Raw genomic sequence first — 22,107 nt, 5'->3', positions numbered from 1 at the left:
AATGATGGTGGGAAGGGTCTGGAGGAAAACTCCAGAGAACTAAGTGGGAGCTCTGACTACTGCACTTAATATGTCAAGGCCTAAGGCAGCCCCTCTAGCCTCCAAGCCCGAGTGCCCTCATGTGCACAAGGGCAGGTCTGCCTGGAACGTCCCTTCACTTTTTTTTCAGCACTGACATTGGCCCTAGTTTCTCAGCCCCAGATGCATGCCGGGAATCTGTGGCTGTCCTGGTGAGTTATCTACACTTCAGAATTTCCCCCTGCAAAGCCCAGGAAATAAGAATTTACCGAGAAGCAACGGGGATACCCCACTATGTACAGTTACCCTAGTATAGGATGGCGGTTGAGCATAATTACTATCCAGCGAACTGTCTTAAAACATCATTATCAAATTCAGCAACAAGTGAAAGCCAAAATAAATAAATAAATAAATAAAAAGGTACTTGAGGTAGAATCTTGCCTAACTAGAGAATGAAGTCTGTTTTCGCAATTGAGTTTCGGTTGCATGAAATGAACACCCAGACGTCATTGCAAACATCATCAGCCTTTGCCTTCTTTCTGGGTCCTGCTTTCAACATGATCATTGTGTTCTGTTGAGTAACATTGATCCCTGGGGTTTGATGTCTTTCCTTCGGTTCTGCCCCCACAGGGCAGGGGCAAAGTGGCTGGTGCCTTTTTTGTGCATGCCAATGCCCACAAGAAGAGCTCTCCATTCAAGCTCATTTTACTTCTGTCATCCACTTGAACAAGTCAGTCCCCCCATTCATTTGTTCTCTCATTCAGTCATTCGTTACTCAGCTGTTTATTGAGTAAAGGCCATTTGCCAGGCACAGTGCTGGGGACTAGAGGGGAGGGGGGTGGCGGGGAAGGATGAGAAAGGAAGTCCAAGCTGTCAAAGAGTTCCTGGTCCCTGGGATTACCACCAGGTCAACAGCTCAGTGTGAACTTACTGTCATAGCAGGACAGCATTAACAAAGGACAGGGGGCAGAGTAATTGGGGAAGACCTTCTCAAGGTAGTGACTATGAAACTGAGACCCACAGACAAGCAGACGTAGGCCAAGGGTGAGGGAGCAAGACCCACGGAGGGGAGGGACGGCAAGGCCACCATCTCAGCCTGGGTTTCTACTGCTCAGAAGGAGCACTTGTCACTCTCCCCACCCTGCCCCAGAGAACCCTGACCTGAAACTCCTCCTCCTAAACATGCCCGAAATCTTGGGCCTTGGTTTTGAAGAGAAAGAAGACGGTGTATTCTCAGACCTTACTGCTTCTGGGGTAGGCTGCTGAAAATCTAATCGTCTGTATTCAATCTTGTATGCAGGAAATCACAGGTGAATTTTTCTCCATCCGTAACTTATTTTTAACCATTTTGACATCAGATTAAGTTTTGATGTTCACTGGATGGGACAGCTGCAGGCTTTTTGGATAGAGAACACGGAGGACTTGGTCCGTTTCCCCCCAGTGCACCTGCGCTCTTCTGGTAACAGGGCTTTTTCCCACAACACATCTCCCCAGGCAGCCCTTAGCCCTGACTTGGAAGACAGCCGCTGAGTTCAGCCCGGGAGAGTCATTAAAGGGGTCTGGTTTTTCACTCTGTTCAGACAGGCAAGTGGATTTGAAGCCTTCAGGGAGCGTTGAGTGGATTAAGTAGGCAATTTGGTCCATTAACTTTGACTAATCACGCTTCTTTTCCATGAAGTTCCAGGGCTAGAGTGAGGTGGGAGAGAGAAAGGCAGAGGTGAGCCTGCGGCTCATGTGGAATTGGAAGCCTGGAAATGCACTTTAGTTGTCAGGTATACAACACACAGCCCAGGCTTCCCCACTGGCCGATAACTGGCTGAAGCTTTTCTAAACAAACTGGCTGGACTCGTCTTTCACCAACGATTGACTTGGGGAGTCACAAAATCGTAACCCGAGGAGCTGGAACCCATGAATGCATAGGATTTCATTTTACGTTATGTTATGTTATTTTATTATTATTTTTTTATTTTATTTGGTGGGGGAAGCACAGAGGGAGAGGGAAAGAGAGGATCCCAAGCAGGCTCCACGCTCAGCATGGAGGCCATTGTGAGGCTCGATGCCACCACTGTGAGATCATGAGCCTAAATCAAGAGTCAGACGCTTAACTGACTGTGCCGTCCAAGTGCCCCTGCATCGTATTTTCAATATGAGAAATTTAATGCATGATATTTTAAATATGTGAAGGTTGGTAGGAAGAGAAAGCAAAAATATGGATTTTTTTTCTCCTCTAGCTGCTTTATATCCTTGAACTGGGATTTACGTTTTATTAATCTCTGAGCTAATTGGGACAATGACTCGGTTAAGACTCTTCGTTGTAAAATTTCGTTGAGCTACGTCAAGATTTCTTCATCTTTTTGCCACCAAGGATACTTACTATTATTTTGGCCCAGTGCAAGGCCTGCGTATGAAGGGTTTTCTTTCCACACAAAACTGCATTGGGTCTGAATGAGTGTATATTCCTGCTTTTTAAAGTGGTTGGGCATATGTGCCATAACCCACCATTACTGCTTCTCGGCACAAGGCAACAAGGGTTACCACGCTAAGGTGATTTAATTCCGGCCCAGAGCAGACACTGGACATTTCTTTTGGCCTCATCTCAGCTATTTATGCATGTACTTATTTTCACTTCCCTCAGGGTCAAAAAGGTATTGCCCTGATACTTGCTTGGGCATCGATGGAACTTTCTGGAAGCTTTTTGCACATCTCAAGGTCTCCCAACTGCTGTTATGAATTCCACGTTAGGAACCTCCCAGTTCAGTTATGCCTTTCCTACTCTACGACTTTTTTTTACTACCTTTAGGCCCCCAAAGGATCTCCCACCATGACGTGGGAAGGGCTTTGTATATGTCATGGGTGGTGGCATCCACTCAGGACTCTGTGTCTTGGACTGATGAGCTCAGAAACAAACACTGGGGATAATAACAGCCCAGGAGAGTGAAATGAATGAGACAATGCCAGCAGAAAAGCGTGTGGTAGAAAAGTTAAGAGAAAGTGGACGACACAAAGTCCCAAAGACAGAACGTGACCTAAGTAGGTTCTTTGCTGGGTTCTGTCCTGCCGTAACTGGTGAAAAGTAAGAGGCTGGGTTCTCGAAGGTCAGTATGCCTAGCTCCATTGGAACCAAATGAATGAAAACATCAGTAACTAAATTTAATTAACAAATTGTAGAGTAGGAATCTGGAAAAAAATAGAAAAACTCAGACTGATAGACTTAAAACACCAAACATGAGTAATCTATCAACAACTCACCTTTATGATCCTTATTTCCTATTCCTACCTGAAAAGAGTTACTTCATAACCTTAGCAAAAATAAACATTTAGGTAATTTTCATATTTTAATTCTCTTCAAATGTCCAAAAACACACACACACACACACACACACACACACACACTCCACACACAAACGTGCTCCCTTCCCCACCCCCCACACACTTTCATTTTTCCCGTGGTAACTGACCTTTCTGAAAAGTCTACATCTTTGATGTTTACACACACACACACACACACACACACACACACAAAACTGAGTAACTTAGGTCCTGATATGTTTGTTGATTCATTTCCTGAGCTGGAAGTATCCATATTGCTAGCCCAGAGGTCATTTGGTCAGTGGGTATTTGGTTACCTGTCCAACCACAGCCTCAAAGACATTTTGGTCCAGTCATTGTAGGGCTAGAAGTACTTTGATCCAAACCATTAATGTGTCAGAGTCTTTCTCCCCAACTCCTGAGTCGTGTCCCAAACAGGAATCCTGTCTCCCTCGCTGGGCTCACCCCATCCCCGTCCCTCATCCCAGCCTCAACCCTGAGAGGAGGTCATTGCTGGGGTTTGTGTATGTATTCCACACATTAGTATGGATGGGTATTTTAAAAGCTAAAACTTCAATTGGCAGCTTGCCTCCAATCATGTGGCTTCAAAGTGGCCACATCCCAATGGACGTGCCAAATTCTGTCTCAGCCAGTTCTGCAGAAGTGTGACGACTCCTTTTGATTAAGAGTGGCCCATGTGTGTAAATGACTCAAGCGCAATGACATTCCCATACTGAGATTAGCATCTTTCTGAGAAACTCAAAGGATAATATCAGAGAAAGAAATCTGGAATTAGCTTAATAGAGCTGAACAGAGCCAGACAAGATTCTCAGACAGGACAGACTGGGTATCAGACACCACTTGTCCTCGGTCAACCTGGCTCTGCGGTCTTGAACCAGAGCATGGGGACAAAATCTGGGATGCTGGTGATTCCCACCGAGTCCCCTGATCCTGGGCGCTCTGCCCCATCGCCTGGATTTGTGGTTGGCCTGGAAGGTCAGCCACAGCTGACCGTTTGCCCAAACCTCATCCAAAGAGAACCAAACCAGTATATGTTCAAGACCATAAGCCTCCAGTAGGATGAACTGAGGCAAGGAGCAAAGCATTAAATGTCAGGCAAAACACACTGGGGAGAGAGCTCAGCAAGTCTGGGAACTAAACCTCCAAATGAAGAAAGTGTCTTCATGATCCAGCTTATCAATATTAGCTGAAAAGTCAAGAGCAAGGCTATGGGCTTCAGATAAGTAGCAAACTCTAGAAAACACTTACTAATGTGGCATCTACGAGAACTAGGGGTACCTCCCACGTCATTGTCTTATTCTCTTAATCACAAACAGATGGAAATTTCCAGACACAGAGTGACCAAGACCAATGGGAGAATTCCACGCAACTTTTGTTCCTTATGAAATGTAACATCCAGATGATATTTGCAAACTTTCAGTTCTGCCTAAAGCTGGGAACCAATGATTGTCCCTGTAGCCTGGGCCCCAGACTCACCTCGTGTGCTCGATTGACATTTGGGAACCAGGTTACAGACGGTTGCTGGAATCCCACACAGGCCAGCTGGAAACATCTGGACTGTTTTTTCAGCAGAGTTCTGCCCCTCGTTATTTCATTTCTTGGAGCAGAAGCTACAAGCTTACAAAAATAACTTAAACCTCTTCCCACGGCGATACCACGGAGACCTCTCCTGCAGTAAGGTTGACCATTGACCATTCCTTGGCTGTGTTCGGAAAATAGATTACAGTCACGTAACTATACAAAACATAAAAGAAAAGTAAGTGATATCCCTAAGTAAGACGCTGTCAGGCCTGTAATCTGAATGTGATTCTTCCTTTTCTGTCAGTACAGACGGGAAAAGCTGTGGCAAATCCTGACTGGCGTCCCTTGCTTATGGAGAGTGGTCCTGCTCCCTAGGGCCTCTGTTCCTACAAGAAGGAAGAAGTGTTAGGGAGTAGGTTCTGGGAAGCCCCAACACTCAGAGCCTTCTCACCAGGAAAACACAATGTACCACATCTAAGAAGATCTCTGCTCCCCTCCCTAGTTTTGAGGAGGGGGGGTGGGGAAAAGGGGGGGATTATGTCTCTTTCAGACATAACCAACTGAGGCCCTGAATGCAAATCGTCATGCATTAAGTCACCTCAAAGCTTTCTAAGAAGTGAGCTTTCTTCAAAAGAACAACAACCACAAAAACAACAAAAGTCTTCTTTTTTAAGCAGGTAGGAACTTTCTCTTCTGGGGGTTGGATCGGGGTTTTACTAAACAGAAGAAGAAAGAGCTTTCATGTGTGCAGCTGGGGGCTCTTATTTGAGCTTAGGGTTCCCGCAATTTCTTCCCACGTTTGTGTAGCTGTAGGATGCAGGAAGGGGGGTAGGAACCGGAAGGGAAAACCTCTGTCTTTTCCACAACCCGGACCACGCAGGCAGCAGGTTTGAAAGAGAGCTATGAAGGCCTCCAAGGCAGGCACAGGGAAATGCTGCCATCAAGGCAGTGGGGGGGCAAAGCAGAAGTTAGCTGAGCAAGCCATGGCCCTACCTGCTTCTGCATGCAGGCTCCAGCCAGAGCCTGGAAGAAGCAGGGTCTTGGAAAAAGATAAAGCATCTCAGCACAAAGAGGCAGGGGCCCCAGACCCCCCGCAGTTGGCATTTTCTCTGGGTCTTTCCCAGATCGGCAACGAGCTGGCCCATCTCGTGCGTCCCCGATGACAACCGCCTGTGGCTAAATCTCAAGACTGCCCCGTCCACCTCCCAGAGGTGCTGAAAGAGGAAGTCCTTTCAGTGATGACCTCAACCTTGTGCTGTCTTGTGGCAAGCACTGAAGCTGACGTTAATCCAGGCGCGGGTCCTTCTCATCTGTGACCTCTGGTCCCTTAGTGGCCAGTACTGGGACACAGTAAAGGCAGGGACATTCTCTGGATCCCAGAACCTTGACAAGCATTGTGGGGCTGACTTTCAAGGCTCTTGCTCTTGGCTGGAATTATATTCAGTTGTGTAATGCCTATTATCTCCTACTGATCGAATGGTAGAAAAATAAACTACTTTTTATTTAGTAAATACAGTTCAGTAAATTGAATCTTTCCAAATCGGAGTCGACTGGAGAGAGGTAAAAAATAAAGGGACTTTTGATAGCAAGAGTTTGGAAACAACGCCCTTTTTAGTGTTCTGTATTGTTTGTCATTTTATCCACTCATTCGTGCGTGCACTCCATACGTACGTATTAAGAACCTACCAAATATGTCGGATGCTCTGGATTGAGTTATGGCTAAAACACAGTGCCTAACCCTCAAGGGGACCAGAGCCTAGAGGAACAGACAGGCACCCAAGTAGGCAACCGCAGTGCATCATAGTAACTGCTGTGCTGAGGGTAAGTGCAGGCTCAAGTCGGCTTTGTGGAGAAGGTGATACCCGACTGGCTTTTAACGTAGTGGTAGGACACGCAACTTAGATGCTCCATGTTCAAATACATAAAATATAATGGGCCGAGTCATCATTCAGTAGGTCATTTTGTGGCAGGTGTCTAGGCTCCAGCACAAGGTCAGATGGTCAGAGGTCATCTGCATTGGGATGATGCTGAACACAAGAAGGTGGCCACATGGAAGGAGGTTAATAGGATCTTACTCAGAGATCAGAGGCACGTCCATGGGTAGAAGTTATGAACAAAAGCAGAGAAAAACTTTAGACCAGCGTTTCCCAGATGGTATTTCATAGAACAACCTGTGGAGGTGATCTGAGCGGAAAGCATTTTGTGGTTCTTAGTTTGGAAAACGCAGAGTTTTAAGATCTCATTTCTACAGAACTTATCAGAGCCTTTATTTCAGTCATGTGGACTGTGAGTCTCCGATAGGAGGATGTAAGAATTGTTCATTCAACAGACTTGTGCCGAGCACTGATAGGAGCCCTCGGGGCAAAGAAATTAACAAAAGAGGCAGAGCTCCCTCTCTCATGGAGACTGGCGGGGAGACATGGCAGTAAACAGTAATAGATCTGTATTTCCTAACCTGATTGGTCCAAAGAACCATTTTGTATAGAAGTGTCCCTTCATTCTTACGTTCTTTGGGACAACTTTCTTAGGAAGGAGTTAAGTAGGGGAGCCGGTGATGACCTCCCCAGATACCAGCACTGCCACTAGTTCAGCTAATTTTACAGTGTCTACAGGGTGTTCTGTCATTGCAATACGTGAGCCATAAGACCTAAAGCGTTTCCGATTCAACAAAACTGGATGCTTCTGGAGAGAACACCATTAGCCTGAGATCTTCTTGGGAAGAATTGCTTTGCTGACACGACCTGATTAAGGAATACCAGAGTTCAAGGTCATTCAGGAAGTGACAGGACTCCAGGAAGAATGGGTTTTTGCTGTGTATGTAGATAAAAGATGATTCCCAAAGAAAAGTCATGGGGCCAAAAACCAGATGACGAGTTTAAGAGGATTTATGACCTGCCCCACCCCCATTCAAATGCAGTTTACTGAAAAATTCCCGGAGCCTCCGATACTGATTTTCACCAGAGCTCCCGGATTCTCAGGCAGACCCTACATTCAGAAACGTGGGCTCAGAAGGGCCTCTGGTTCTCATCCGAGCTTTTGATCTGTCCGTCCTAAGTGCCTATGAGTAAGGAAATAATTGAACTGCTTCAGGAGGGTGTGGATCTCGGTGAGGATAAATCTCAGGACTGCAGTGCCTTTTTGTGAAGAGACTCAGACACGAGAGGCCGGCTCAGCAGCAACCTTTGGTGTTTCCCAACACTGATGCTCCAGTACGAGCCCCCAGATATCTGGAAACACCAGCTAAGGTCAATAAGTAAATATACACACTTGCTGTTGTATATAAGCATAACAAGTATTTCAGTTATACACTGAAACGTATATTCAGATACATGTACTCAATTGTGTTTGTGCGTATGTATATATAATATAACATATTAATAATGTAACAATATGGTATATATATACATACACAAACAATTGAGTACACATATCTATATAATACATAGATTACATATATAACAATATTCTAATATTCTCAGGGCATTTCCCATTTCCTCTCATTTCATCCCTTTGTTTTTCCTGTTCCTAGCCAACTGCTTCAGTTATTTACGTAGAAGAACAATCTTGACATTTTAGAGATCACTTTAAATTGGAGTCCTATTTGACAACTGACACTCCTTTTTAACATGATCTTAGTCTGGCTCTCGTTGCTCCCGCCCATCTCGGAAAGAGAGAAAGCCATAGTCTGTTAAAAACAACGGATTCCATTATGACTCTAAATCTGCAAATGAGACCTGTTATACATTTCTCCAATCCTCCTTACAAATGAATCCCTCTGGGGGTATCAGCATATGGATTCTTGGTGTTGGCAGCCTTAGCCCACTGAAAGTGAGCACTGGGTCAAATCTTAGTGGTTGTCCCTAATGGAGGAGGAAGGGTACCACAGCTAATCTCATACCATAGTCGTCCCCAAAGCCACCCATGCTTTGTGGTGATGGAAGGCGGGGGGTAAGTGAAAGCAGTTTCCCTCCCTCATTGCAAGTTGCTTGACTTCTTGAGTTGATGCTGGTCTCCCCTTGAGCGTGTACAACCTGACGGTGTGAGTTGGGTACAGAGGGATTGCTGGTCAAACAGCAGGTGTAATGGTCGTATGTCATTGACAAAGCAAATGATCAGAAAAGGACCCCCTGAACATTGACTCCTGCAATAAAACCCAAGGGCTGTAATTGCAAAGGATAAAAAGAACTGCCCGGACAAGAAAAGACAAGAAAGGAATTCTCAGTACTTTGCCAATGACCTGTTGATACAAGGGCTCCTTCCTAACTGTTAACTATAACCTGATAGCAATGAGGGGGGAAAAAAGAGAAGTGCTTCCAGACTTCTCTTTTATTTGAAGGAGCCACACAGCCAATAGAATGGGGGGGGGGGGTTAGGAATCTCTGAAAGATGATTTCACTCGTCTGTGCCTTAGAGAAGTGGCCAATGGTGCAGGCAGCCAGGAAGCAACATGCATTGCTGATTTTTTGAACGTCTGCTTTACACACCAGAGTCAGTCTCTCCTGACATTTTCGCCAGTTCCCATCAACCTAAGAAAAATGAGGGCAAAGCGGGGAGTTACCCCTTCAAATAAATGCATGCGATGTAAAGGACTCTCCTTTGTTTCAAGAGCGCATCATTCTTATCAGGGGAAACACCCTTTATGTTTTCAAAGCGGTGCTCACATCAACTGTCCTCATGGCAATTGTGGCTGCTGCTGTTAATTATAGAAATCAGTCCCCAAAATATTTTTGGAAACTCCTCTGTGAAATCCAGAGGGTCAAGAGCCATTGAAGGCATAAGGAACTGGTAGAGTAGGATCAGTTTAGTTCAAAGAAGGAAAACTGTGAGAAAATTAAAATGGCAGGGGGAGAAACAAATACCTAGCTGTAAATGTATCGAGTGGATATTTAGCCGGTGGCACGTCCGGCTGTTAGGTCCCGGCCGCAAGCACCTGCCGGGCGAGCATCTTGGCATCTCTAAGCCAAGTGTATGGGTCAAAGTGTATGCCCGGACAAGGGCAGTTTGAGCATCATCCCTCCACCCCCACCCCCACCCCCCGCCAAGAGAAAGACCTAAATTCCGTCATTTTCCAAACTGTGGAAAGAGTTTGTGCCCGAGAAACGAACCGGGGGACGCTCAGTGTGGCCGACAGTACAGTCTCCTTTGCCTTCTGAGATGCTGTTGTAACAGAATTTAATCCCAGGGGCTCCAGCCCTCTGGCGCTGCATGGATCCTGCTGTTCAATTTTCTGGAACATTGGTCCCTGCTTCCTTCTCTCCGCTCCAGCCCTCCTCCTCCCCTCTCATCCTGCCATACCTCCCCCTAACGGCTATCTTTTTCTCTGCGGTAGCCTCCTTGGTATTCAGAGCTGAAATTAACTGCTTCAGTGCCCTGAGAGCATTTGGTATTCAGAGCTGAAATCAACCGCTTCGGTGCCCTGAGACCATCTACTTTACTTACTTATGTTGGCACATACTCCCCCACCCTTCAGCCTGGGGCTGGAGAAGGGGTTTCAGTACATTCTACCGGTGATGAAGGCCTACTACGGAATTCTTTAGAGACCTTGAATGTAGGTTACATTGACTACCTCCGCGAAGGTTAAAATGCAGAGTCTAACAGGACCACAGGAAGATTCCTTATGGAATGGGCTAGAAGTTCTCCGTGAGCTCAAAGCTCCTGACTCTGGCTCTAGAGTCAGAGGATCTGGCCCAGCTGTAGATGAGCTGATGGCTCTTGAGCACACATCTGTGAGGCTCGGGGATACCTGAAGGGTTCGGGCAAGAGGGCTCTGGGTGCTCTGTCGGTACCCACAGGCTGCCATCCGCTGGCTCCATCATCCGATCCCAGTCTAGCCCGGGGGCCAAGCTGGGAGGCTGGCAGAGAAAAGCCGATGCGGTGAGTGTCTACAGAGGCAGGGAGTTTTCACTTCCTGGCTCTACAAACGCACCGCATCCTGTACCTCTCCTGGGGGAAATCTCCTGGAGGAAGAGCTGGGCACCCCCTCAGCTCAAACTCCCACTTCTTTGTCAAAGTAGTTGTCTTAAATTGGAGCTGCGAACAGGCATCGCATTCGGCTCGATCCAGCCGGTGGGTCTCGTCACCTGCCCTGAAACACCGGGAGACAGAGGCCCCCCCTGCCACACCCGGTGGATCTTCAGAAGCCAATGCTGTTCCTGCCTCCATGTAGCCGCACCCAGTGACCAACCAGGATGGTCGCGCCTTTCCCTACCTCATGCTCTTTATCCCAGGGAAATGGTGAGAGGTTCCAGCTGCTTGCATTTTTTTGCCTAAAGGGAATTAAGCCCATACACCCGTATGAAGATATAGATATATAATGGGCTATGGCGGGGGGCGGGGGGAATGTACCTGCCAAGTGTAAAAATCGAACAACCTTCATCGAGTTTAAGGAGCCCATCCCGGCACGTTTGGCTGTCTGGCCACAAAGAATACCAAAAACAAAAACAAAAATGCAAGCCCTGGGTCTCCCAGTCTCTCCACCACCATGAAAGGAAAGACCACATGAAAGTGTGGACGCTGCTCGGTGGGAGAGGAGCCTTTCCGTGGGCTTTTCAGCTATTTCACTTTCTGTGATTCCTGTCGGTGCTCTTTCTCTCATACCAGGGATGTGCCTGGTTAAAGAAAGGCTCTTGATTTAACATCTCCAAGCCAACACCTCTTTAAATACCTGAACCAAAGGAAGGCAGTGCACCGACCCAGAGGAAAGGCAAGTGTCCCTTTTGATGTGATATTTCGCCGGGTTGTGTTTCTCTGAAGCAAATGCTAACTGATGAACCTCTGTAGGTTTCACCGAATACAACTGCATGGAGCGCTGTTACTGTGTTTGCAATGCAACCTGATCTAAAAACATTGCATTTCTTCTTAATCCAACGGGGACTAGCAGGTTTATTGTGTTTGCATGTGCTTTCCCCCTAGACTCTGGCTGCCCTAACAAGAAATTCAATAAATCTACTTCCAAACCATCTTGCACAAGCTTTGCATGTCCAGTCTGGGCCTGAGGAAATTAACAAGAGAATAGAACATACCATCGACTTGCGGAGTGGCGATAAATTGAGAAGAGAGCATATCAAGCCATTCTCACTGATGTTTAAAGACTCCAGCCTGGAGCACAAGGTAGAGCTGGGTCTCCACAGTGGCTCTTTTTTTCCGAAGTAAATTGTCGTAAATGTTGACGGGACCAGAGAGAGAGCCCGGGGGCTGCGGTGTTGGTCGGTGTCTTTGTTGTTTGTTTGTTTAGTCTGGTTTGGTGCTGTCTTTTCTTTTTCTCTTTGCAAATCATGAGTAGACTGAAGGCCATGAACAGAGAGGCTGGTTAGATACAGGGGGCCCCAGCTTTGTTCTCTAAGGGGAAGGTCATGAAAAGAACAAAGGAGTTCCCTTCACTGTGAGATTTTTAACCAGTAAGTGACAGTAACACGCACGTGCTTTTGCTTTTAGGAGAATTCGTGTCAGTTGTAGCTCTCTGTCACGTAAGGTATGAGGACACCCAATGACTTGACACCAGCATTGGTGACAAAGACCACCTTTCTTAGATTACAGACCCCTCTTCTCCCATTTTCCCAGTTGTCTGCTGGCTCGGAGCGCTCCTGATGTAGGCACAGGGGAAAGAAGGTGGGTGGTGGGTGCAGATTCTACCTCTGTCACTCTCTTGCCTTGTGCCCTTCTAAGCCTGAGTTCCTCAATGGGTGGTGAGCACAATGGATGTACCTCCCTCGTAATAGGCTATTATGAGAGGCTCCAGGCAATGCCTCGATTAAGTCAAGTGTTCAAAAATGGCAGCCATCGCCCTATTGAAGATGACGGTTTCCCATGCCTCTCTCCTGCTCTCGCTCTAATCTATAAAAGACGGTGAGGAGGCAGGCACTGCCCCTGTTTAACTGGGCTGCTCCTCTGTGCTGATGGAAGCTGACAGACCTTCCTTGAGTGAGCACAGGAGGCGCTTGGCCTCTGCAGGAGCCTCAGGCAAAAACAGCAGGGAATTTGCAAGCAAATTTCAGGAGTTTGATCCGATATTCTGCAAAGCTTCAGCGAGCAGTTTGTTGTTACTTTGCTCAGCTCCCTCGGACGCTCTGCTTTCCTCGATTTGGAGAATTCACACTTCTGTGCGCATGTACCGTTCCCAATGAGTGTCTTTGATAACTACCTGAAAGGTTGCAAACTCCAAAATTAATGTCTTCACCTCTGGTTCATAATTTGAAATGCATTGAGTCTGTGTACTAACAAAACAGATAGAGAAGAACCATTTTGCCTCACTCAACGCCTCCCCCCTCCGAGTAGCAGGTAGACATTTCTTATTTGTAATATAATTAAGGGCTTAAGGTCCAAATTAAATGCATTTTCTTTCTCGGTTGCTATATTGAAGGAAAACGAGGTAGTCTAGCAAAGAATCTTCTCAATTAGCCTGGGTAAAATACCTATGTCCAGAGCTATACAAAACCCTTTTGTTCGTTCTTGCTAAAGATGTAGTTGCGTCGCTAATGACCTGACTCCTACAGACGATAGATCATTTTTAATGCATTGTATTCAGTGGTGTCTCTATCTTCTCTGCAGGGACCCGGTATTGGAGCAGGAATGGACCTGGCGGGGGGGGGGGGGGGGGGGGGGGGTTGGGGAGACCACAATGTGTCTGTGGTTGATTTCTGGGTCCAGGAGAAGCTCTTCTAGGAAAAGCAAAGGGTAGTTCCATGAACAGACACAGGGGATTTGCCCACTGACTGTCCAGCCTTGCACCTTCCAGTGCGGGCTCTGCGTGTCGCATGGGTTGGTTCCCCGCGGTGAGGACAGTAGGGCGCGTCAGGAAAGGTTGGCTCCCCTTCTGTCACAGAGACACTCCTCTTTGACTCTTGCTTTGAGACTCTCTCTCCAGGGGCTGCATCACTGTCGAGCAGAGGATATATAACAACAAGTAGGCATCATTGATTTCATTGATCCCATCGATGGTATTGGTATTTACCAAATACCAGGCACTATTCTAAGCTTTTAGAATGAATGCACCGACAATGACAATGTGACGTAAGTGCTATTATGAGCCTCATTTTATGCTTGATGAAATGGAGACACGGGGAAATGATTAGGTAGCCTGCCCAGACGCCACCTGTCCGTAGAGGGGCTTCTATCTGAGCCCTCCGGTGCCCCCGGAGGGCACCGGCTGAGCCCCCCAGCCTGGTCTATGCACCGCACTGTCTATCCTGGGAGTCCCGGGGCTCGTTCTCTCCCAGTTCCTCATATAAAGACAACAATGCTGTGCTAACTTCCATTCTCTCCTCTTTGAACTGTGGATGGAGTGGAAGGCAGGGAGCAGGGGTTCGGGAGAGAGAGTAAGTAGGAAAGAGTCCTAGAACCTTAGCAAAATTAACACAGTGCCTTCAAGTCCACAAGATTCCAAAATTGGAGACCAGCATCAATGTGCCTCTACCGTGTGCCTGGTGTTTATGTATATCAGTTTATTGCGTCCTCAGAGAAACATTACTGTCCTGCTTACAAAAGAGAAAACTGAGCCTCCTAGAGGTCAAGGAGAGGTCCTAGATCTCAAAATCTGGCTGCCACGTTTTATTGACTCGAAGGTACCATCAACTATGAGATGCCCCATTTTCTATGCGTCATCAAGAAGGAAAAATCACCCAGTAGGCGGAGTCTAAAAGGAACTCCTCCCAATAAGCTGGGCTTACCCTCGAGGTAAAGATGGACCAAAAAAAAATCCCACCCGGCAGATAAGGAGAGTAAGGAAACCCACAGGTTTATCTCCTGATATTGGCGAGGCAAAAAAGGAGCTCTCCAAGAGGTTAAACTCCAAAACGAAATCTACATAGCTTTGCCACCTGATTTCATGCAATGAATGTGGCCTTTAAGAAGCCTCAGGCAGAGAATTGAATGTACAGAAGTCCCGGGTTGATATTGCCCCCTGCTGATCAGCAGAAGCAGTCAAAGACCTCTCTGGAAGAACTCCGTTGAGAATAAGTTGCCTTCTGGTTCCAGAGCTGTTAAAAGGTGGGGGAAAAAATAGCACATCTTAGGATTGTTGAAATATATACAGTCTTTGTGACCCCAAAGACTTCTTTCCTCCCACTGCCCTACCTTGCTTCTTAGGAGCAAGTTTGAGCCATAAAGGCATGTTTTCCAAAAGGAAGACAGGAAACGGAAACAACAATTTTACATCGGAACTTTTGTGGGGAAGGAAAGGCTTCATTCTATTCGAACAATAAGAAGACCTGCGAACAAGGGAACGCCATCCCCTCCCCGCCTTTATAGTGAACTAGAGAACATAAAATCTCCCTTGAAATGTCATTCACACATTTCCCGGTCTCATTCGCTTATAAAAATTGGCCCCATCCACCAACAGGGTTCTGTGAGCTGGGGCTTTTACATACCGCGTGGTGTTGCATAAATGTCTGCTGAATGAACGAAGATGCAGATTCAGGAGAAGTTTAGAGAAGACTGTCTTGACTCCTGTAGTTGGCCTCGGGATATTTTTTAGAACCGTAAGAGCCAAAAGACATGAGTCAGTGTTGATGTGACTTTTTGCAGTGAAGCTTCAGGAGAGAAGACTGTGAAGTTCTGATCACTCCCTACCATGTCATTTCATGGTGGTACAAACACACACACACACACACACACACACACACACACACAGGAGTCTTTTGTGTTAAGCTTCAAAAAAGCATGCTCATGACTCATATGGCTTCGCCGAGATTGGGCAACCCATTTTTCCTTCTCTCTGGCCCTCAGTTTCCTCATCTGTGAAGAGAGAGTTGGACAGCCCCTGGTACCTTTCAGCAATCGATGCGATGAGCCTCTGAATTCCCTCTGACCATGGTGACCATATGTCCTGGTTTGCCTGAGACATTTATTTTCTCAGTGTGATTATTTTTTTTTTTTTTTTTAATATATGAAATTTACTGTCAAATTGGTTTCCATACAACACCCAGTGCTCATCCCAAAAGGTGCCCTCCTCAATACCCATCACCCACCCTGCCCTCCCTCCCACCCCCCATCAACCCTCAGTTTGTTCTCAGTTTTTAACAGTCTCTTATGCTTTGGCTCTCTCCCACTCTAACCTCTTTTTTTTTTTTTTTTTTTCCTTCCCCTCCCCCATGGGTTTCTGTTATGTTTCTCAGGATCCACATAAGAGTGAAACCATATGGTATCTGTCTTTCTCTGTATGGCTTATTTCACTTAGCATCACACTCTCCAGTTCCATCCATGTTGCTACAAAAGGCCATATTTCATTTTTTCTCATTGCCACGTAGTATTCCATTGTGTATATAAACCACAATTTCTTTATCCATTCATCAGTTGATGGACATTTAGGCTCTTTCCATAATTTGGCTATTGTTGAGAGTGCCGCTATAAACATTGGGGTACAGGTGCCCCTCTGCATCAGTACTCCTGTCTCCCTTGGGTAAATTCCTAGCAGTGCTACTGCTGGGTCATAGGGTAGGTCTATTTTTAATTTTCTGAGGAACCTCCACACTGCTTTCCAGAGCGGCTGCACCAATTTGCATTCCCACCAACAGTGCAAGAGGGTTCCTGTTTCTCCACATCCTCTCCAGCATCTATAGTCTCCTGATTTCTTCATTTTGGCCACTTCTCAGTGTGATTATTGGGAGCACCTCTCTTCACTTTCAAAACTTACCAACGTGGAGGACAAAAAAACATGAGCCAGGGCTTGGGCCCCAGCCCGGTTAGAATCAGTGGTTCTTAGCGTCTCTAGTTCCCAGAATCCCCACGAAGACTTTCTGAGCAGACTTCTGGGTGGGGCTGGGAGGCACAGACCAGGCATCAAAGGTCTTCCCAAATTTCACAGACGAATCCTCTGCCCTTCTTTAGTCTCAAGCTCACTGTTTCCTGAGACAGCTGACAGATCTCAGGGGCAAACAGAAACAAGAATTATGGTAAATGGGTGTAGAAACACAACACGTTTGTCCAATACTACTGACCATAGTGGATTTTTTCTTTTCTTATATATGATCCTTTTTCTTATAAAAAAAACAATGAATGTATTTTCACTAAGAAAAGTGTGTGCCAAGCATAGAAGACAAAGAAGAAAATGGCATCTCATGTGATCTTACGGTCCAGGATAACCGCTGTAAAGACTTGGGCACAGTCATGCTACGCTTCCATGACCGTGATCCTCTGTACTCATCCACGCGCCATTTTCTTTCACAATGGGATTGTTTTGTAAATAACAATGGGTGACATGCTGTTAGGTGTTCTTTGCTTGAGCGGTTCCCCATACTATTAAGTGTGCAGTTACGAATTTTTGTACGAATGTTTGTAACTGCACGTTACTTCCTTGCCTGTTTTAAGCATCTTTGGCTCTTCTTCTCTCAGTTTTTCACTATTATAAATTATAAACCGCATTGCAGTGACCACTGCCTTAGTTAAATCATACACCCATGCTTAATTCATTCCTTGGGATAGAATCCCAAACATGGCTGCTAGGGGATCTGCATTTAAAAATACTTGATGTACGTTCCGAAATCGCTCTCAAAATTGTGTCTCTACTTTTAAACTGCCACCTTGATAAGAAATAGCACCTCCCGTCACTTTTAATGTTTCAGTCGTTCTTGAGGTTGAAATTGTGTCTGTGTGTATTTTTATGGTTTTTGTCTGTTTCTTCTTTTGTGACTTGCACATTCGCCTTGTCATTTTTCATTGTGGTGCTCACCTCGGTCTTACTGATTTGTGAGTGTTCTTTATATAATGAACCCCAGAACATTTACGAGAAGGTGATATTTATCAGCCTCTGGTCCTCATTTCTCTTCTAGGACAAGGCTCTTTATTTACTATTTATGAAGCTTAGGATGGAGAAGGCAATTAATTACAATTACGTATGGATGTTGCCAGGCCAAATAAACTGGCCTAATATTTTTAGTGCCTGAAGAGCTCAGTAGCATAAGGACACTTACCTGGAGTGACTTCATTAAGCTTAGTGTTCAAAAACAATATCACCACCTCAGAATGAGTCAACTTCCTCTTCTCAAATAAAGGTTAGGCTATGTTTAATATATAGTTCAAAATTTGTTTATGAGAAGTTATGCTTTTGGTGTGGGCGTTTTGGGAGTCTAAGTATTAAAATCAAACCATATCAACAATGACTAAATTTCCTTCTTTTCTTCAATGCTGGCATCTTTTTGCTAAATTCCAAAACCTTTTTCTTTGAGAAAAGACCTCCTTATGTGATTGTGAAACTTTCAAGTGATAAAAAGTCTCCTTGTCCTAGGCTGATATTTTTCCACCTAGAAGATCATCTGGGGTTCTTTTGAAAATACAAATACCCACCCATTACTCTGTCCCCAATATTCTGATTTTTCAGGGGGAGTTACATTTAGGGAAACACTCTCCCAGGATTCCTTTGTCCCAGGTTGGTGGCCACCTTTCTCTGTCCTTGGCTGTATGTTAGGACTTGGGGTTGTCCCTTGCCTTACACCCTCAGAGATCAAGGCATATCAGAAGGTCCTAGATCCACACTGGATGCCAGTGTGGCCTCAGGCAGGCCTAGAGGGAATGTCTCTGTAGAGCTCACAGTGTTCTAGGAGCTCAGACTCTGGAGTCAAGCAGACCCGGGTTCAAATCCCACTTTGGAAATAGAAGCAGGTGTAAAGGAGGGTTGATGAATTTCCTGGTCATTAGTGGATGTTGACAAGTTGAGAACTTTCCATCTCTCGGGTGGACTTTTGTAAGCTACATTTTATCTCACAAGTGTCTGGTCTTTGTTAAACGCCAGAGGAAGAACTTACTCTTGATGACCGGATAGACATGCTTGAACCCACTTCCTACCAGTTACTGACTGGGTGACACAGGACAAGGTGATCTCACTGAGATGATGACGGTCATAATATCTGCCCCTCATTGGGTTGTTGTGAATATAAGATGACATAAGACTCAGAGAATAGATGGTGGAATAAATGCAATAGTTATTCTGTTCCCTTCCTTTCTGATTAATCCTTTGCCGATCCAAACCAGGATGAGGCAAAAATAAATAAATAAATCTCACACTTTTAGAGCTTCCTTAAAGAAACTAGCTCATTAAAAATGGTGGGAGGTGACCATCTCACTGTGCCTTGTGTACCAGGGGCACAGCCTTCATAAATTCGTAATCACAAAGGTACATAAAGGTGCACACAAACTGAGTGCACACAGACAGCCCGTTGAGGGAGCCCCGCATTGCCTCTCAGTCACTGGAGCACACGCGTGGCCCCCTTGGCCCCCTGGGATGTATTTAACTAGGTAAGGGTGATTCAGGTGTCTTTTCTCTAAATGATTTGATTACTCCAAATTCTCTATTACAACCGTCTTCCGAGTAAGATGAGAAAGATCAGCTCTTTAAGAGCGTTTGGTGTCCCAAAGGCCATGCCTTTCTTCCCCCCAAAACCAAACCAGTGAAGGACTGTATGTTTCACACATGGGTCTCTTTCTGCCGTTGCAAGGACTGTCCTTCCGTCCATGCTTGTGTCTCCCTGGGAAGCCCGTCAGGCTCAGCTCAGAGCATGTGCTGTGTGCTGCCTGCTTCAGACACAGACCGAGACAGAAAGACACGGCCTCCACTGCCTTCCAGCCGACACTTCGGCTCGTGACCCCGGGCAAGTCCCTGAGCTTCCCATCCTAGAGATGGGCACGGTAGTGACCACCTCACAAGCTTGCTGTGCAGATGAAATGCAGATAGTACTTCTTAAGCGTCTCGAGGCGACAGTGTTGCGAGGAAGCTGGCATTTGCTGATCACTTTCTTAATCAGGCCCCACCGTAAGCGTCTTATATTTGTGACCTCACTTGATTTTTCCAACAGTCCTTTCACGTAGGGATTCGTTTCGCTGTTTGATGGAGGAGGGAGGCTCAGGGATTTGGGGTAACTTTCTCAGGGCTCAAACATGTAGAGGACAGCAGAACAGGGATTCAAATCTAGCTTTTTCCAAAACTCGGACTTTTTCTACCACGCTGCACAAGATCTTATTGCTTTCAGGGTGCTTCTTTTCATATAGTTTGGAATGTGTTGAGGATGGGGCTGGCGGGGTGCGTGGGAGGGATTATTTGCATGCACACATGCATACATGTACACACGCATGCACAAACAGGTACACACATACCCATGCACATGCACAAACACATAGCCGTGCATGCGGCAAATACCTTGGAGGCAGAAACAAAACAATCTAAATTAAACCATGATCATTTCTCTCATTCTCTGTTTGCCTCTGCTACATACACACCCATGCACAGACAATATATGCATACATATATGTACACGCTCATGCACATATATGTACACATCCATGCACGTACATGCACACACAGGCACATGCACAGACATGTACACATGCATACCTGTGCACACACCCCCATGCACATACACAGGTGTACATGCATACATATCCATGCACAAGCACAGACACGTACACTTGCATGCATATACACACCCATACACATGCACAGGCGTGTACACGCGCATACATGGGCAACCCATGCACAGGCATGTACAAACGCACACGTGGCTACACGTGTGCACATACATGTACACACAAGGCACTCATGCATGCATGCACAAACAGGTACGCACACCCGTGTACATGCACAAACACATACACATGAATGCACGTACACACACATGCACAGACAGGCACGCACACACACCCATGCACAGATATGTACACATGCATATATGCACACACACACGCACACACGCACGCACGATCCACCACGTGTTCCTGGAAGCACCCAGATAAAACAAGGGCACCCCCATCATTCGCGCTGCCCACACACGTGTGAAAATGGAAGAAGCCAATAAGCAGGCACGTGAGACAGCTCCATCCATCTCAGAGCAGTGGACGTAGGAAGGTCGAGCCCCGGAATTGCCCCTGCGCTGTGTATCCGAAAAGAAGGCTGGGTGTGAGCAGTCAAGGAATGAACCGTGTGAGCCGATGGCTTGAGAGAGCAGGCAAAAGCAGAGAAGAGCCACCTCAAAGACCAAAGGCGTTGGTAGACAAAGCTATGGGCGAGCTTCCTTTTCCACTCGCAAGTCAGCGATCAGAGCTCGCCCACTTTTCCAGTAGTAGGAATACCTGTCATGGATAGTACTTGGAACGAACCGAATTTTGCCCTGCGTACTTTCAATACGTTCATTTAATGCTACTTTTTTTTTGCTGTCCGCGGCTACATGAAAGCAAGCATTTGTCACACAAGAGAAACTTTAGATAAGCCTTTGGCTGAGCACCATTGGTTCTTATCTATGTTCAGAAGTTCTCCCCGTTTTATCTTTTATGAAGAGATCAAAGTTAAGTGGGGGCTTGCAAGAGTTGCAGAAAAACGCATCACAAACCTGGACATTTCTTTTTCCTCCTTCCCACCCACTCCTGTTGAAGTTACAATGACTGGAATGGCGTCATTAAGGAGGAATTGTGGCAGAGGCTAGGCGAATGAAGGAATTTTCTAATAGATTAGGAGGTTGGACTCTGGAATTAGGTAGTGACAAAACGCATTTTTTTTTGGAGACACTCAGAATTTGGCGGACCACTCCGTTTCTTACTTTTTAAATATGATTTATGGTCACATTGGCTAACATACAGTGTATACAGTGTGCTCTTGCTTTGGGGGACAGACTCCCATGATTCATCACTTACGTACGACACCCAGTGCTCCTTCTGACAAGTGCTCTCCTAGATGCCCTGGAGATGCAGAGAGGTAGGACTATGGAGCGTGACCCAAATGGTCTCAGGTGTTCTCTCTTATTTTTCTGAATCGGATACGTCCCGATCATTTCAATGACCTTATTTTTGAAGTCATTTTTTAAAAATAACTATTCTGTTACAGTATCAGGTTACTCTTGGCTTTTTACTGCTCTTGTGAGGCCCAGAATGGTAAGAATATTTAGGCCACCTCCTTCAGGCGGGAAGAACAGGTTTCAAAGATTTCAAGGAGGCTGAGGAAGAAAATCCATCCCTCATTCAAACAGTAGCTTTGTGAGACTCCCTTTATATTCATGATATTGTCCTGTAAAATTACTGCTATTTCTAACACCCTCCAGGCAGTCAAATGATATCGAGGGTCATTTCACTTGTATCTTTTCATCAGACCAATTAGGTAGCTTTCGGCCCACAAAGCCAATATTTTCAGAGTCAGACGTACCAATTCCATCTATGGAAGTGCAGTGTAGAATGGTAGAATTAGGATGATTTCAGCCCAAAGGACATTGGTCAAGTTCTTAGAGCAATCTTAATTCTCTTCATATGTAGACATCACCAGCACCT

At 45.9% G+C, this 22,107-nt stretch overlaps 1 protein-coding gene across 3 annotated transcripts in view; it reads left to right on the top strand.

Moving 5' to 3' along the window:
• The window catches only part of ADCY8 (adenylate cyclase 8), a 222,353-nt gene that overhangs the window by 124,685 nt on the left and 75,561 nt on the right, over positions 1-22,107 (top strand). For 2 of the 3 annotated variants that reach the window (XM_078441781.2, XM_078441782.2), the window contains exon 8: positions 11,782-11,979. The exons of the other annotated variant lie outside the window; for it this stretch is intronic. In XM_078441781.2, coding sequence (XP_078297907.1) covers positions 11,782-11,979 — 198 coding nt within the window. The remainder of the gene's footprint in view (positions 1-11,781; positions 11,980-22,107) is intronic. 3 annotated transcript variants of the gene reach the window in all.

Source organism: Panthera onca, chromosome F2, assembly GCF_046562875.1.
Source record: "Panthera onca isolate mPanOnc1 chromosome F2, mPanOnc1 haplotype 2, whole genome shotgun sequence".
NCBI lineage: Eukaryota > Metazoa > Chordata > Mammalia > Carnivora > Felidae > Panthera > Panthera onca.
The sequence above is the reverse complement of the archived record's forward strand: the minus strand, read 5'-3'. Positions and strand labels throughout refer to the sequence as shown.